The 16,977-nt window shown below is 46.8% G+C and overlaps 1 protein-coding gene across 8 annotated transcripts in view; it reads left to right on the top strand.

Moving 5' to 3' along the window:
- ZNF385C (zinc finger protein 385C) overlaps positions 1 to 16,977 on the top strand; it is a 168,942-nt gene that overhangs the window by 137,970 nt on the left and 13,995 nt on the right. For all 8 annotated transcript variants that reach the window (XM_082194912.1, XM_082194913.1, XM_082194911.1 and 5 more), the window contains 2 exons: positions 12,476 to 12,586; positions 15,881 to 16,052. In XM_082194912.1, the coding sequence (XP_082051038.1) occupies positions 12,476 to 12,586; positions 15,881 to 16,052 (283 nt within the window). The remainder of the gene's footprint in view (positions 1 to 12,475; positions 12,587 to 15,880; positions 16,053 to 16,977) is intronic.

Genomic DNA, 16,977 nt, shown 5'->3' with positions numbered 1-16,977 from the left:
GAAAACAACCTTTCTCCCTCCTCTATGTGACATCCTTTTATATATTTGAACATGGCTATCATATCACCCCTTAACCTCCTCTTCTCCAGGCTAAACATGCCCAGCTCCCTTAGCCGTTCCTCATAAGGCATCGTTTCCAGGCCTTTGACCATTTTGGTTGCCCTCTTCTGGACACGTTCCAGTTTGTCAGTGTCCTTCTTGAATTGTGGTGCCCAGAACTGGACACAGTACTCCAGGTGTGGTCTGACCAGAGCAGAATACAGTGGCACTATTACTTCCCTTGATCTAGATGCTATACTCCTATTGATGCAGCCCAGAATTGCATTGGCTTTTTTAGCTGCCGCGTCACACTGTTGGCTCATGTCAAGTTTGTGGTCAACCAAGACTCCTAGATCCTTTTCACATGTACTGCTCTCAAGCCAGGTCCATCCCAAACACAAACAATGCTGATTTTTTTTTGTCAATTCCCAGACAAAGCAGAGCACATCCAAAGTAGTTGGGTGGGAGACTCGCATGCCAGATACGCCAAAAAGCCAACATCTCCTTGGTTTCTGAATCATGGCAGGTCACAGAATTTCATCTTTTTCTTAACCCCCTCACCCCTTGCTCTCTTAACATCTGTTTGAAACCACTGGGTGAAACTGGCCACTGATATGTGATGAAGTGATGACATCTGGCTTTATTTTACATGCCTTTTTTGATAACACTCTAGGGAGGCACTGGAAACCTTGAACATTGTCAGCTATGAGATACTGGACCACGCAGCAAAACAATATGAAACTTAATCCAGATTAGATAAAACAATTGTTGTCTGGGGGTGGAGAATATGATAATCCAGATATAGGTGTTCAGTTCATTTTGAATGAGGTTGCACAAATTCACAGCCTGAGGTGCTACTTGAATTGGATGGTCCGTTGGGGCAGTGAGTAGTAGTACATTTTGACCAGCTTTGGCTGATGTGATTTCCTGTAAAAGTTAGAGCTGGCCATAGTCATTCATATTGTAGCGCTCTCCAGATTGAACTACTGTCAAGTGCTCTGTGTGGGGTTGCCCTTAACACATCTGGAAACCCAAAACTGGTGCAAGTTGTCTGGGGCCAGACAGTTGACGCAGTCTGTTGATGTTTCTTCTCCCTGATTACTTATTGGTTTCCAGGTTCAATTTGAGGTGCTAGTTCTTACCTTTAAAGCCTACATGACTTGATACATGGATACCTTTTGGACCATATACCGTAGTCTTCTGTTCCTCCTTCTCCCATGCACCCAGTGTAATATCTGAGGTCCTGCTCTGTTTCCCCCCACTAAATTTAGTTCACCAGCCATTCATGAGGAGCACGGTCTCTTGGGTTGTGGTGGTGAGCAACTAAGGAATGTCCTTTCCACCGAGGTCTACCTGACCCCAGGGACGCGGACTTATAAAAAATATTGGGGGGGCCCGGGAAAGCTCATGAATAATAAATAAGCTCATGAATATGCAAATAAAGTGGCGCCTCCTCCTCGTGAGCGAATAGGGGAGAGCGTGCTGCGCCTATTAATCAGCTCCAAAGGAAATTGGGTGGAGCTTTTGCTCGGGAGGGAGGGCAGGAGGCATGCAGCCCGCCCCTCCCTGTGCATTTTGGGCTGGGGGAGGGGCGGCGATGGCGCTCTGCTGCAGGGGTGCCGGAGATTATTGGGGGGGCGGAGCCCCCCAAACTAATTTTTGAGGGGGCTCGGGCCCCCTCAAGCCCCATGGAGTCGGCGCCTATGCCTGACCCATGCTGAAACTTTAGGTGCCTGGCTGGAGCCGTCTTTTTTCTAAAGGACTTGGGTGTCATCTAACTGCTGGTTCAGTTTCCTTTCTCTCTGTTGCAGTGGATTCTATGTCCACCTTTTATTGATCTACCTGTTGATGTGGTTCCTTTGTTGGAACTGCTGTTGTCAGTGACTTTTGTTACTATTTGTTTTTCTGTTTTGTGTTCTTGAAAATTGGTTATTGTTTTACTGCCACTATTTTTGCAAGAGGGATTCAAGCACCTACTGCAAATTTAGATTTGCACAGTTAAAGTGCATCAAAGCGCTCTGTTACCCAGCACAACAAATCCACTTTTTAAAAGAAATGGACTTTATGCAGTTTGGAAATGACAGGGAAAAGCATTGAAAAATGTGGGGTGACATATGAACACCTGCAAGTAAACCAGGAGGGATGCAGGACAAATATTTACTGTCATATACCTGACCTGCAAACAAATCAGAACATATGCTGAACAGAGGCCAAACATAATCTAGCCCATGGGTAGAACAACTAAGGCCCGGGGCCGGATCCAGCCCAGTCGCCTTCTAAATCTGGCCCATGGATGGTCCAGGAATCAGCGTGTTTTTACATGAGTAGAATGTGTCTTTTTATTTAAAAGGCATCTCTGGGTTATTTGTGGGGCCTGCCTGGTGTTTTTACATGAGTAGAATGTGTGCTTTGATTTAAAATGCATCTCTGGGTCATTTGTGGGGCATAGGAATTTGTTCTTTTTTTTCTTCAAAATATAGTCCGGCCCCCCACAAGGTCTGAGGGCCAGTAGACTGGCCCCCTGCTGAAAACGTTTGCTGGCCCTTGATCTAGCCCCTCTGCATAAGCTTAACAAAAGCTATCAGGATGAATGCCAAATAAACAGGTTATCTGAAGGAGCCCTTAGCCACTTCTGTTTCTTCTGAGGGCCCCTCCAAACATCCTTTTTATTGTGCATTCATAATGATTTGTGCTCATGATGCTATCAAGGAGGTCACACACAATCCTGCTTTCAATACTGTCGGTGCCTGCAGAGGTTTTATGACGGTCATGCTGCTTCATTTCCAATCAGTGCCTATCCTGTAGATTTCCTTCTGAAATCCTGTATCTTCTTATGCCACAAATGTTCTGGCTTATTTTGGTTCTCCTTTTGTTGCGCCATAGTGCCTCCACACAGCAACAATGTGCTAGCATCAGGGAAGCATTTCAGAACAAATGAAAGCAGAATAAATCCCCCACTATGATGTACTGTCGTTGTGTCCTGAACACATTGCAGAGGACACCCACAATAAAACACTGGAGAGTCTGGAGGGGCCCTGAATTAGAATGTGAGATATAAGTTGAAAGAGAAAGAAGGAAGGAAGGATGGAAATGTTGCTTAATGGAACACTGAGGACCACAACATTTGTGTTCCTTGCTTGCTCTGCTTCTGGAAATCCGAACTGCATTTCATTCTGTCTTCTTCCTCTGCCTAATCTGCTGCAAGGACATACTGAAGATTCTTTCTGGCAGCTGGGACTCCTATCTAGATGTTAAGGTAACAATATAATGTCCTTAAGCGGTGCCCTGCTGCTGCTACATACCAAATTGGAAGGAGGCCCCTGCAGGATCATCTCCTCAACCTCCTATGCCTCAAGGCAGAATACCTGTTCCAAGCAAAGCTGAATAAACAAAGCCCCTGATCGTTCTGATTGCTTTGCTTTGCAAAAACATTCCAAGCTAATCAAAAATAATTTGTGTTTTAAGGTTTTCCAGGGCCTCCTCCCCAGATTTTGTGATCATGGTATGGTACCTCCCCCTTGCAGCCTTCTCCCTTTTCTCCCTCTGACCACTCATTGGCGTCCCATCACCAGCCCCCTGGCTCTGAGCCTTCTTCCCTTGGGGCTTCCCTAGCTGGTGCCTCCCAGCAATCCTCTGCATCCAGCCAGTCCATGACGGAAGGGAATCTAAGGAACTCACCCAAGATTACTTAAAGGAAATCAAATGTGAAATTGCTTGTCTCCTAACGAAAACAATATCAATTAGCAGCCACGCAATAAGAAGGCAGGTTCTTTTATGGATCAGTAATTGGTTAAGGAATAGGAAGCAGAGAGTAGGAATATATGGAAAGCTATTTCAGTGGTCGGGACGCGGGTGGCACTGTGGGTTAAACCACAGAGCCTAGGACTTGCCGATCAGAAGGTCAGGGGTTCAAATCCCCGCGACAGGGTGAGCTCCCATTGCTCAGTCCCTGCTCCTGCCAACCTGGCAGTTCAAAAGCACGTCAAAAGTGCAAGTAGATAAATAGGTACCTCTCCGGCAGGAAGGTAATAGATAAATAGGTACCACTCTGGCGGGGAGGTAAACGGCGTTTCCGTGCGCTGCTCTGGTTTGCCAGAAGCAGCTTAGTCATGCTGGCCACATGACCTGGAAGCTCCCTCGATCAATAAAGCGAGATGCGCGCCGCAACCCCAGAGTCGGTCACGACTGGACCTAATGGTCAGGGGTCCCTTTACCTTTACCTTTACATCAGTGGTAAGAGGTGGGGTTCCCCAAAGATCTGTATTCTGACCTGTGCTTTTTAACTTGGATCTGGAGTTAGGGTGAACAGTGACATGAGGTGGTCTAATTTCTTGATGACATCAAATTATTCAGGGCGCTAAAAACAAAAAGCATTTGTGACGTGCCCCCAAAGCATCTGTTAAAATTGGGTAAATGGGCAACATTATGGCAAATGTGATTCAGTGCCAGTAAGTGTGAAGTGATGCACAGTGGGGGCAAAACATCCTTATATTTCATAGGCACTGATGCTGTCCAAGCTGAAGGTGTGTGACCAGGAAAGAGAGATTGAGGTGGTGGTGGGTAGCTCAAGGAAAATATTGACCTGCATTAAGCAACTGTGAAAAAAGTTGAACAGCATGCTGAGTGCCAGGACCTCATGATAATTGCTTCCAAATTCTTCTTGATACTGACAGTGAAGAACCCAGTGAAGGCCACTTCTCTCCCCACTGCTGTTGCCATGAAAAGTAGGGAACAAATGGGAGCAATCAGTGGCGTAGCGTGGGGGGTGCAGGGGGGCCGGCTGCACTGGGCGCAACATCTGGGGGTTAGGGTTAGGGGGCGCAAATCCACGGGTTAGGGGGCGCAAATTACTTGCCTTGCCCCGGGTGCTGACAACCCACACTACGCCACTGGGAGCAACTACTCTGGCTAATTCTGAGCTGAGCCTTAATTTTGGAGGGGTTGGCCTTGACTCCTAAGTAGCTCAGAAGTTCTGAACTGGGAAGTTCATATTCCAACCTTTGTTGGCATCACTTTTGCTTTTCTTTTATTTCAGATTTCCCCTTTATTTAACCCACCCACCCAGCACTAAAAAATAAAATGGTGGCGGTGCTTATCTGATCTATCGTTAACTGGTATGCAAACCCAGTGGCGTAGCGTGGGGGGTGCAGGGGGGGCCGGCTGCACCGGGCGCAACATCTGGGGGTTAGGGTTAGGGGGCGCAAATCCATGGGTTAGGGGGCGCAAATCCACGGGTTAGGGGGCACAAATTACTTGCCTTGCCCCGGGTGCTGACAACCCACGCCACTGTGCAAACCCATCTCTTGATCCTGACTCACAAGCTGCAAACTACCAGCATACATAAACCTTCCAAGCTCCAGTGGTTCTATGGAAACTATTCATTTCCAAACAAACAATTCCATGCTAGGAAGGGGTGCTGAAGTCCTCTCAGATGTGCAAAGCTCTTGAAGATTTAACAGCCACTTGCAAAAAGGCACAGTTTGAACCCCTCCTGTCTCTCTCTCTTTGCTTACCCATCTCTGACCTCCAGAGACTTGACAGGAAGTTCAGCGCCACAGTCTCTATTTATATATCGGTGGGAATATCCCAGGGATAAAACAGAAGTAATTCGAGTCAATGCAAATTGGTTATAAAGCAGAGATATAGGATTTTTTTAAAAAAACAACTCGGAATACACTGCCCTCAAAATACGATCTTCGGTTTTCTGACAGTTCACTCCCTTAGCTGGGAGGTGCAGAAAGATCTTTCCAGCAAACCTCCTGGAATAAGCACATCACGAGCAGAAGAAATTGGTAGGTAGGTACCATTTTTGGTACAGGAGACACAACTGCAGCCTGTCGGAATGCAACTGACGTTTTAAGTTTTCCCCTTCAAGGTAATTTAGGAGAGCCATTGCCTGTGCTGTGCTTTCTTGAATCGGGATTTTGCATATATAGGTAGGGAGAGTGTAGCTGCCTGCCTGATTGTTTTAAAAATGGAAGTGTTTGCATTCTCAAGCAACCGTGAAGCATCAGCAGTGCTTGGGATTCATTGGCCGAATGGTTTGTTCTCCAAGGGGGAGCGGGGCAGTATGTCATTCACGATTGAGCTTGCTGTTAGGGTCAAGGAACTAAGCTGGGAAATCTCAGCAGCTTGCACGGTCCCATGGATAGGCTATTGATACTTCATTTGGCTGCATAATTTGAGCACCTTTAGCAAAGGCTGTGAGCATCCCTGTTGACCCCATATCCCAATGCCACACTGAATTGGACCAACCGATCCCAGTAGCTATCTTGATCTCTGATGCTAGAACTCAGTATTGCCTCAAATTGGCAACAGTGACCAGAAATGATGAAGCTTTGCAAAGAGCATATTTGTGATTGTTGGTGAAACCTTGCTCTAGGTCTCTTTGCTGCATGTTCTATAATATTGTGTGTGTGTGTGTGTGTGTGTGTGCGCGCGCGCGCGCATGTAATTGTGGAAGGGGCCCTTTTATGCATTGTACGACTGCTTTGGACCCAGCCACCCAGAAAAATCTGTCAGGCCACCTCAATTCTAGATCCCATGTTGTAAAAGCCTCCTCATTCACCCTGCGGCTTTTATGGTAAATTGCTGGACTGATTGTTGATGATTGCCTTTGTCTGCCAATTTGTTACTCATTTGTTTTATTGCTTTACCCCCTGTCATAAATGATTGACTTTTAGAATGGGGAAGCTGTACGTCTAATTTTGCGGAAAGTCGATTGATACAGTTTTGTAAATAAATTAAATATAAATAAATTATGGCAGTCGCGACCCCAAGATGCGCTGATAGCCACTTGCTGTGATAATAACGGGAATTATTATCATCAGCACCACAACAAATAAGGCACTGTGTGGACATTAGACAGCAGTCCTGGGCACACTTATCCAGAAGTAGCATGCGTAGGATTTTGGCCTGAGCATACAGATTAGAGAACTGGGCAAAAATAAACAAGATGAATTTTAACAGGGAGAAATGTAAAGTATTGCACTTGGGCAAAAAAAGTGAGAGGCACAAATACAAGATGGGTGACACCTGGCTTGAGAGCAGTACATGTGAAAAGGATCTAGGAGTCTTGGTTGACCACAAACTTGACATGAGCCAACAGTGTGACGCGGCAGCTAAAAAAGCCAATGCAATTCTGGGCTGCATCAATAGGAGTATAGCATCTAGATCAAGGGAAGTAATAGTGCCACTGTATTCTGCTCTGGTCAGACCACACCTGGAGTACTGTGTCCAGTTCTGGGCACCACAATTCAAGAAGGACACTGACAAACTGGAACGTTTCCAGAAGAGTGCAACCAAAATGGTCAAAGGCCTGGAAACGATGCCTTATGAGGAACGGCTAAGGGAGCTGGGCATGTTTAGCCTGGAGAAGAGGAGGTTAAGGGGTGATATGATAGCCATGTTCAAATATATAAAAGGATGTCACATAGAGGAGGGAGAAAGGTTGTTTTCTGCTGCTCTGGAGAAGCGGACACGGAGCAATGGATCCAAACTACAAGAAAGAAGATTCCACCTAAACATTAGGAAGAACTTCCTGACAGTAAGAGCTGTTCGACAGTGGAATTTGCTGCCAAGGAGTGTGGTGGAGTCTCCTACTTTGGAGGTCTTTAAGCAGAGGCTTGACAACCATATGTCAGGAGTGCTCTGATGGTGTTTCCTGCTTGGCAGGGGGTTGGACTCGATGGCCCTTGTGGTCTCTTCCAACTCTATGATTCTATGATTCTAGGAAGAGCCCCCAGGCTACTTATAATCTAAAGATGGCTTTTGAAAAGGATGAGACAAATTCATGCAGACGATTAGCTATGCTACAAGTGAAGCATCCATGTGCAGAGTGGTCATACCTCAAAATTTGAGTTGTTACTTTTTCTTTCCCTTCTTTGCTTGGCTTTTGCTTCTGTTTTGTTTTTTCATGTCCTCTGTTCTGGGTCAATGAAGGGAATGTACTCAGATGAAGGTGATGGCTGGCTGTTGAAAGGTCCTATGTAAGAGGCAGGGAAGGGAAGATCTCCCAGAGTGGGAAGCTAGAACCTCCCAGGTGAAAGCTGGGAGGGTCCAGCTCTTTCTGTGTTAAGACAAGGTTTAAGATCTACCTGTGAGAGAATATTTTGCATTCTTATTCTTCTTTTTTCTGTTTTTGTTTAGATCAGTTTAGGTTTTTTATTGTATTGTATTATGAAAAGCCTTAATAAAATCTTTTTTAAAAAGAAAAGAGTATGAGTCGTGGTGGTGGAATGGTTAAGTCCATGCTTATTAACGTGTCAGGGGCCACCTTTTATGAAATATACTCAGAGTCGAGAGTGGATTTCATGCTCTTTATTCAGCTCATAGTGGTGAGGAGGAATGGATGTCCCCCCAGAATGTCTGCTTTATATACATTATTTACACAATGGGCCCCACGTGATTGGCTAATTCCGGGATTCTCCTATAGGCCAATCAGGTTGCGGATTCACTTCCACCTGGAGCTGGATTGGGTGGCTCCTGTGGATCAATCAGACTGCTGCATTCTGGACCCTATTGTTCTAGGACCAATCAGACTGCTGCATTTTGGATCCCAATCAACTCAGTACATAACACCTTAGAAAAAAAAACGCTGGGTTGTGGATCTTTGGTTCTGTCCCACAAGTCAGCTCTTGTTTTCCAATTGTATGCTGCCATGGATGCTTTTTTACCTGGAGAAAAGAATTGTTAACCTTTATGTACTAAGCTTGGATCCTAGAACAATAGGCAGGTAGGATCCTAGAATGCAACAACTGATTGGCTTGCAGGAGAAGACCAATCAGGCTCCACGAGGAAGTTAATCAGGCTGGTAGGATCATAGAATGCAGCAACTGATTGGCAGGAAAAGACCGATCAGGCTCCAGGAGGGAAGCAGAATCAGCCAATCAGACGGGACTTATTGTGTAAATAATGTATATAAAAGCCTAATGTTTGGGGGGGGGATCCAATCACTGTTTACAAGCTGCAATAAAGAGCATGAAATCACTGCTGGACGCCGAGTATATTTCACTAACCATTGAGGGTGAAATGGAGTAAATGAAGAGAGATCTCTCTTCCCCCTCACCTCTTCCTCCTGTGATCAGGTGATGGACCTGCCTCCATCTTGCACAGCATCCCTGCACCAGGTGGTTACTGCTTTGAGCACGCCACCTTCAAGATTGGGACAGAAGGTTCCTTTGATCACTCAAAATTCTCTGATCCAACACCAACACCGTCCTTCCTGCCTCCAAACCTGCATGCGCCTCTTCATTTTTATTCCAGATGAGTGAGTAAAAATTTCATCACGAGCATGGGAAGGCACCACTTCATTAATCACTTTCTGTTGCCAGTTCTGCTCCCTTTGGGGATGGAATTTAGGGGTCCAGATAATGATTCCCTTGTCTGCACGCTTTGCCTGCTAGACTGATGCACCTGTCTGGACAACTAAATAGCTTTGTTGAGAAATACGATCACCTTCAAAGCTCAATCTCTCTCCCCTCTTCCTGACAGCCAGCCTCGGATAAGATAATCTTCCAGAGCCACAGGGCTAAGAGAACAATACGTGCATTATAGATTATGGTTGTGCTCAAACACACACATTATTTTTATATTAGTTTCTCCCGCCCCTTCCCTCCCCCCCCCTTTCTACCTCCCTGTTCTCTGCTCTAATCCGTTTCTACGTTACTTAATACAATCGTTTTGTTTGAACTTAAAGTAGATTTTCGAACACTATGGAAACAAATGAAACCAAGAATTGCAGCAAAATACAGTAGTGGATGTAGATTCCACCCTAGGTTGCTGCAGAAGTTCCTGAATCCAGTTGACTGTTTAACCTAGTCAACTGGATTCAGGAACTTCTGCACATTACTTTTAAGTTATCAGAAAACCATGGAAGACTACATGGCCAGGCTCCAGTTTCCTGGTATTGCATAAATAAGTTCCAGAAAAAACAAAAAAAGGCAATATTCTAGGGATGAGGAAATTTTGGTCTCTCACAAGTTTCTAATTTTTCCAGTCTTGAGTTTAGTTCACCATATTTCTGCATTGCTTTGCCATTTCATTTGATTTTTTTAAAAAAGTCATCAGCATTTAGTGTGCATTTCTCTTAATATATACCGTTTTTTTTCGCCCTATAGGACGCACTTTTCCCCTCCAAAAATGAAGGGGAAATCTGGGTGCGTCCTATGGGGCGAATGCAGGCTTTCGCTGAAGCTTGGAGAGTGAGAGGGGTCGGTGCGCACCGACCCCTCTCGCTCTCCAGGCTTCAGGAAGACATCCGCAGCCTAGGCAGCCCTGCGGGAGTTCCCGCAGGGCTGTCTAGGCTGCGGATAGTAGTCTGCTTCCCGGAGCGCCGGGCGCGCTGAAAGCAGAGCTCCTGGCGCTTCAGGAACACATCCGCAGCCTAAGCAGCCCTGCAGGAGGTCCCGCAGGGATGTCTAGGCTGCGGATAGTAGCCTGCTTCCCGGAGCGCCGGGCGCCCTGAAGCAGAGCGCCCCTCGCGCCGGACAGACATCCGCAGCGTGGGGAGCCCTGCAGGAGTTCCCCGCAGGGCTTCCCACGCTGCGGATAGCAGCCTGCCGCCCGGCGGGCGGGGCGCCCTGAAGCAGAGCGCCCCTCGCGCCGGACAGACATCGGCCAGCCCCACAAGCTCGGGGGACAGCAGGGAGGCGCAACGCCGCCATCCCGCTGTTCCTCGACCTGGTTCAGTTTCCCTGACCTGCTTTTGGGGGGGAAATAAAGGGAAATTTTTTTCCTTTACTTCCCCCCAAAAAAACTAGGTGCGTCGTATGGGGCGAAAAATACGGTAAATATTTGCATGCAATTTTGCCTAATGTGCACAATATGGCAAGCAGTTTCCCCTGATACAATGCATTGTATCTTTTCACCAGGATATGCATTTTTATGCACATGCCCCCCTAAAATATGCATCTCTGTACATTTAGGGGGTGTTGGAGAACCGCGTTGCAAAATTTGTAGAAGTGCAAATTTCAAAAGATGGACGCTTTTTGGTTTGCATTTTGTGACACGAAGCATGATTTAAATAGGTTTGTATTAAAATTCAAAGCTGAACTGAATTGCTCTCTCGTTCCTGCTTGTGTCACCATAAAGACCTAACAAATTCATTATGGGACCACACTTTGGGAAATATAATCATCATCATCATCATCATCATCATCATCATAATAAATGGCTTCACCAGGTGAGGGCAGCTGATGGGTCTCAAACCGTTGGTGAGTTAGGGACTTCCTCTGCATGTGACGACAGGCTTTGGCAGATTAAGCAGGCAAGACAAATAGTGGGTCTCCTTTTTTGTATTTTTGTTCAATAATACCCACATTAAGGTCACAGGTGTGGTGTTCTGGGGGGACTGAAATGCTTCGCTTGGTAGTTCTTGAATTTGGCCATTTCTGACATCATATTTGTGACCTGTCCGTTTGTTTTTTTGCATAGAAACTGGGCTGCTTGTCTTATGCAGAAGGACATTTCCAGCATATACACCATGGGTAGGCAAACTAAGGCCCAGGGGCCGGATCCGGCCCAATCGCCTTCTAAATCCGACCCGTGGAATCAGCGTGTTTTTACATGAGTAGAATATGTCCTTTTATTTAAAATGGATCTCTGGGTTATTTGTGGGGCATAGGAATTCTTTCATTCCCCCCCCAAAAAAAATATAGTCCAGCCCCCCACAAGGTCTGAGGAACAGTGGACCGGCCCCCTGCTGGAAAGGTTTGCTGACCTCTGAGATACACTATGTCTCATTGGAAGATGAACAGGTGAATGAAACCGTGATGCAGTAATGAGTGTGGCTTACAGAAGCCATTGGCATCTGGGTCTGCTACAGGGCCTGATCTCTGTATTTGTGTGGCCTATTATTTCTGATGAGCAGCTGTTTTAGGTTAGCGGACTGACCGGGAGCAAGACCTGTGATCATTGGCCAGAATGGGCTGCAGATCCCTGATGTGTTGGAGTGCTTTTAGCTAGGAGCTATGGGTCACAAGTGGTGTTGTGTCACTTTCTCTTCTATGTCTGTCCTGGAATAGAGGCCGACTGTGTTGATTTGTCTTTTCTCTTCACTGGGTGGCTATTGCAGTGTATAAGGAGTTTATTTGCATCTGTTCCATCAGTTATGACTGATAAACTCCTCGTTTCCTCAGCAACACACAGCTGTGGGAGTGTTTGAGGTATTCTAGGGTACGTTCTCAGCTCATAGGGGGCAACAGTGAGGTCCAATAAGTCGGGCAAGCACCTTGCAGAACATTTCCCCCACCATGAGAATCCTCTTCCAATATTCAGGGGTTCTGTGGCAGGTGAGTTTGTGATTTTCGGCAAAAAGGTAAATGTGGAATGGGTTCCCTCGTGGCAGAACATTTTTTGAGATGTGTTGCTCTAGCCTTCTGTCTCTCTGAAGCATCAGCTGACTCGTGCCTGCTTTTCTCCACACCCTCCCTTCTAGATGGATCCAGTACAGAAAGCAGTGATCAACCACACTTTTGGTGTCCCCAACCTACTCAAGAAAAAGCAGTTCATCTCTTGTAATATTTGCCACCTCAGATTCAACTCTGCGGTAAGGCATGTCTCTACGGGAGCTGGGACAGGCGGGGAATGGGGGCGGGCAAGCCAGATGTGTCTGGCGGGAAGGAGGCACACTCCACACCCCAAATTCTTCAGTTCCTTGGAGTGAGTAAGGAAAGAGAGCCTTGAAAAGGATACTGGGGTGGCTTTTGGAGACCATTTCATATGGATGCTCCATTTGTGTTGGCTTGGAAAACAACAGTTTGCCAACAGTAGCCTCTTGTTCAGCTTCTGACTAGCCTCAGTCAGATGTTAACTGGTTCAGTTGGGTAGGAGCCACAACTTGAAAATACCCTAGTCAGAGTCAGCCTTCCTTATAAATCATCATCATTCTAACTTACATTTGTAGCCTAGCTTTAGAGCACTAAAAGTAGCCCTCGTCATTCAGTCTTCCCAGCAACTCTGTAAGGTAGATCAGTAATATTATTACACCCTTGTTGCATATGGGAGGCTGATACTAAGGCATGGGTAGGCAAACTAAGGCCCAGGGGCCGGATCCGGCCCAATCCCCTTCTAAATCTGGCCTGCGGACGGTCTGGGAATCAGTGTGTTTTTACGTGAGTAGAATGTGTGCTTTTATTTAAAATGCATCTCTGGGTTATTTGTGGGGCATAGGAATTTGTTCATTCCCTCCCCCCCCAAAAAAAAAAATATAGTTCAGCCCACCACAAGGTCTGAGGGACAGTGGACCAGCCCCCTGCTGAAAAAGTTTGCTGGTCCCTGCACTAAAGGGTCATCATCCACACTTCTGTTGCCCCACAGCTTCTCCCTGGAAAAACGCATGGTTTAGCGTTGTATCACAACAGCGGTAATCGGGTTTTCTGTGGCCTGCCCTTTGTTCCGATTTAGCACTAAAGAGCGGGTTTTTCTAGGGGAAGGCAAAACTGCTTGGACTCATGCTTTCCAGGCACAGGGAGAACCCTGTGGACAACCCCTTAGATAATAGCTTGCTTTAGGGCATTTGTTGCCTTTTGTCAATGGCAAGATTTGAACTGGGGGTGTCCTCCTGACTCATCTCTCTTTTCACCACGCATCCTGGGACTTGTAATCCCAGGCCCAGATCCCCAGAAGGAAATAGATATACTCCATGCGTTTTTGAGAGTGACTGCCTCTGCTGCCACCTTAACACGATGCGAGCATCTGGCCTTCGAGGAAGAGAGCAGCGGAGGAGATGGCAGAGTGGAAAATCGAGGCGAGGCTGTTTGCCCTCCTCTGTTTTACTCCCAAGAATTCAAGGGCACTTTAAGAGTCAAAACACTCCTGCATCATCTTACGTTCTTCAGGCCATGCACTGTTATTTGGCTCTGGCGAAAGGAAGGAACTGCAGCAGGGAGAGAAGCCAAGGAATATTCGTACTGCCAGTAGGCCACCACAGTCGACCTGCCAGTGCTCCTTTGCCCCTGTAAAAGCTCCTGGTTCAGGGTTTCTCCCTGGTCTTCTAATAAGCTACAAACCAGCCTTTGTGTAGCTTTTCCTCTCCCTTTTGCTTTTCCTTACCCTAGACTGCTCAGGACCGGGGGGCCCCTCACAATTCGGCTATGTCACTTTTGGCTTTATGGTGATTGCTGGTCATCCAGCAAAAGCAGTGTCTCCTTCTTGCCTCACCCTGCCCCACCACTCTCTCACACACACTCCATCCCTTGCTTTTTGCTATAAGCCTCCCATTTTATACCGTGACAACTTTCACCCCTCCCTCCCTCCCTCACGCTGCGCACCCATATAATTCAATTCCTGGCATTGTTCACTGCCTGGCAAAGTGGAGATAAGGCACATTGCCCCTGATTAAATGCAACCCATTGCTTGTTTCAAAAGGAGCTTTTGGGCAAAAGGAAATAAAAATGGGAGGCGTCATAAAAGAACGCATACGGCGAACAGCTTCAACATACAAAATAAAGTAACATAGCTAAATCTATATCCTTTAGGTGGAGGAGGAGGACGTGACTGTCAGCTATTGTCACTTCCTGGGGTGCATGTCTAACATGCAGTGTATGTTCACAGGCAGGCAGGCCAGAATATGTGTGTGTGTGTGTAATAGGGTATATTCTTTCCTTTATCCTTCCCCACCTTTCTGTGGGAAGGTTGAATCAATTAGCACACACTTCATGTCCCCCTGCCTGTGCGATGCTGATAATATTTTTTTTAAAAAAGACTACAAAAGGATACTGAGTGACCACCCTCCCCTGCCCCCCCCAAAAAAAAATGCTTGTGTGTTTAGCAGTCAGAAACAATTCTCCCCATTGTCGCCAGAATGAATAGCTCTGCGGCAAATTCATGGAAACTTAAAATCCAATCTGAATTAAAATGAGGGTGCTGCTTGGCGGTTCGTCCTCGTTTGCATAATGTTTGAGGTAGGAGGGGCTGTTGCAGACCCCCTTGCACACAGATTGAGGAGGCAGGCAATGGGGAACTCTTCCGAGTGCCAGTGTTTCCTCCCACCCTCCACCCCCCCCCCACTATAAAATGTTGTGGGAAGCAGCCCTAAGGTCACGTGTTATGCTGTGCTCTTAAAAAAAAAAGCAAGTCTGGGTCAATTTCACTTTTGGAGAGTAAGGGCTCATCCACACTTCTTCAGGTTTCCTGCTGATTGGCGTTTGCTCTGATTCAGCGATAAAGAGTAGGTTTTTCCTGGGAAAGTGGCTGGGCAAACGGAAAAGCTCTCGGGCCCATGTTTTCTAAGTGCGGACAACCCATGACACCTTGTCACTTTTGTCTCCCTCTTCTGGACCTTTCCTGCTCCCCCCCCCGGAAGACATTTCCCTCTAGGGATGGGGAGGGGATGTACACAGAATTGTATATAGGGATTAAATATTCAAGTTTTGTTTTTGCTGCCTGTGGTGCTCTCCAGCACCCCAGAAGGAATGGGTGGCAGGTGCAAGATAAATAAATCCTCCCTCTAAGTGTAGCTCCACCAGGTAAGGGCTCGTCCAAACTTCCAGTTCTCCCACTGCTTTCCCCCAGGAAAACCCTCTGGGTACCGCTAAATCGGAGCAAATGTCAATTGGGTTTTCTGCAGATTGACTTCTGCTCCGATTCAGAAGTAAAGAGAGGGTTTTCCTGGAAAATGCGGCATGGCAAACCACTTGGGCCTTTGCCTAGAAAGCACAGGACAAGCATGAAACCTCTCGGATGCTTTTTAGGCCCAGGACAAACAGAAAGGTAGATGAGCCCTTTAAAAAGGTGGTAATTCGCGACATAGACTTTCTTTGAATTTACGTACAGTAGAATGGCCTTTGAAACCACCCTTCCCTCTCTTATCGCTACCATCTCCATATTTGCCATCTCGCAGAATCAAGCTGAAGCGCATTACAGAGGCCACAAGCATGCCCGGAGACTCAAAGCCATTGAAGCAGTGAAAAACAAGCAGAAGACTGTGGATGGCAGCGGCAGCCAAGAAAAAACGGCTGCTGACTTTGACACCGCGCTGGACCTCAGCGGAGACACCGGCCACAGCAATGCAGGTACCAGTGGTGGCCCACAAAGCCCTGCGTGACATTCTGAGTTTGTGGGAATGCTCTCTCCACTTCTTGGAAACTGGGTGGGGTGATAACCTGGACGCATTTTTAAGGCAATGTAAGATGGTACGTGGGGGTTATTTAGTTAATCTTGGTCAAATTAGACCTGGCGTCGAACACATCCCTTTGCCTCCTGCCACAATGTGAGCTAGTGTGCTGTCATGGTTAGAGTGCTGGACTAGGATCTGGGTTCAAATCCCTACTCAGCCATGAATCTCACCGGGCAACCTTGGGCCAGTCACCCACTCTTGGCCTAATCCACCTCACAGGGTTGTTGTGGAGATTAAATGAGGAGTGGGAAGAACCATGGAAGCCCCCTCAAGTTCTTCGGATAAAAAGGCAGACTATAAGTGCAATAAATCATAGAATTGTAGAGTTGGAAGGGACACTGAGGGTCATCTGGTCCAGCCCCCTGCAATGCTGGAATAATCTGCTATCCCATACGGGGATCGAACCTGCAACCTTGGCATTATCAGCACCATGCTCTAACCAACTGAGCTACCCAGAGAAGTTCATCAATAATAATAAATAAATACAATGAGGCAGGGTGTTGTTTTCCCACTGAAAATCCCTCCCCATGCGCTGCTAGCCATTTCAGAAGGGAATCTGCAAATGGCAGCTATGAAGGAGAGATGATTTTCGGTAGGAAAATGGCATTGGCAAAAGTGTTGACTCTCTTTCTCATCCACCCACAGTCCTGATGTGGAGTGGGCCCTCCTCTGTGCAGCTGCTATTTTGGTAATGGGAGAGGGAAAATGACACCAGACCTCCTCTAGAGTAAGTAAAAAGGTAAAGGACCCCTGACAGTTAGGTCCAGTCATGAACGACTCTGGGGTTGCGGTGCTCATCTCACTTTACTGGCCAAAGGAGC

Source organism: Podarcis vaucheri (assembly GCF_965113315.1).
Source record: "Podarcis vaucheri genome assembly, chromosome: 13".
Lineage (NCBI taxonomy): Eukaryota > Metazoa > Chordata > Lepidosauria > Squamata > Lacertidae > Podarcis > Podarcis vaucheri.
The sequence above is the reverse complement of the archived record's forward strand: the minus strand, read 5'-3'. Positions and strand labels throughout refer to the sequence as shown.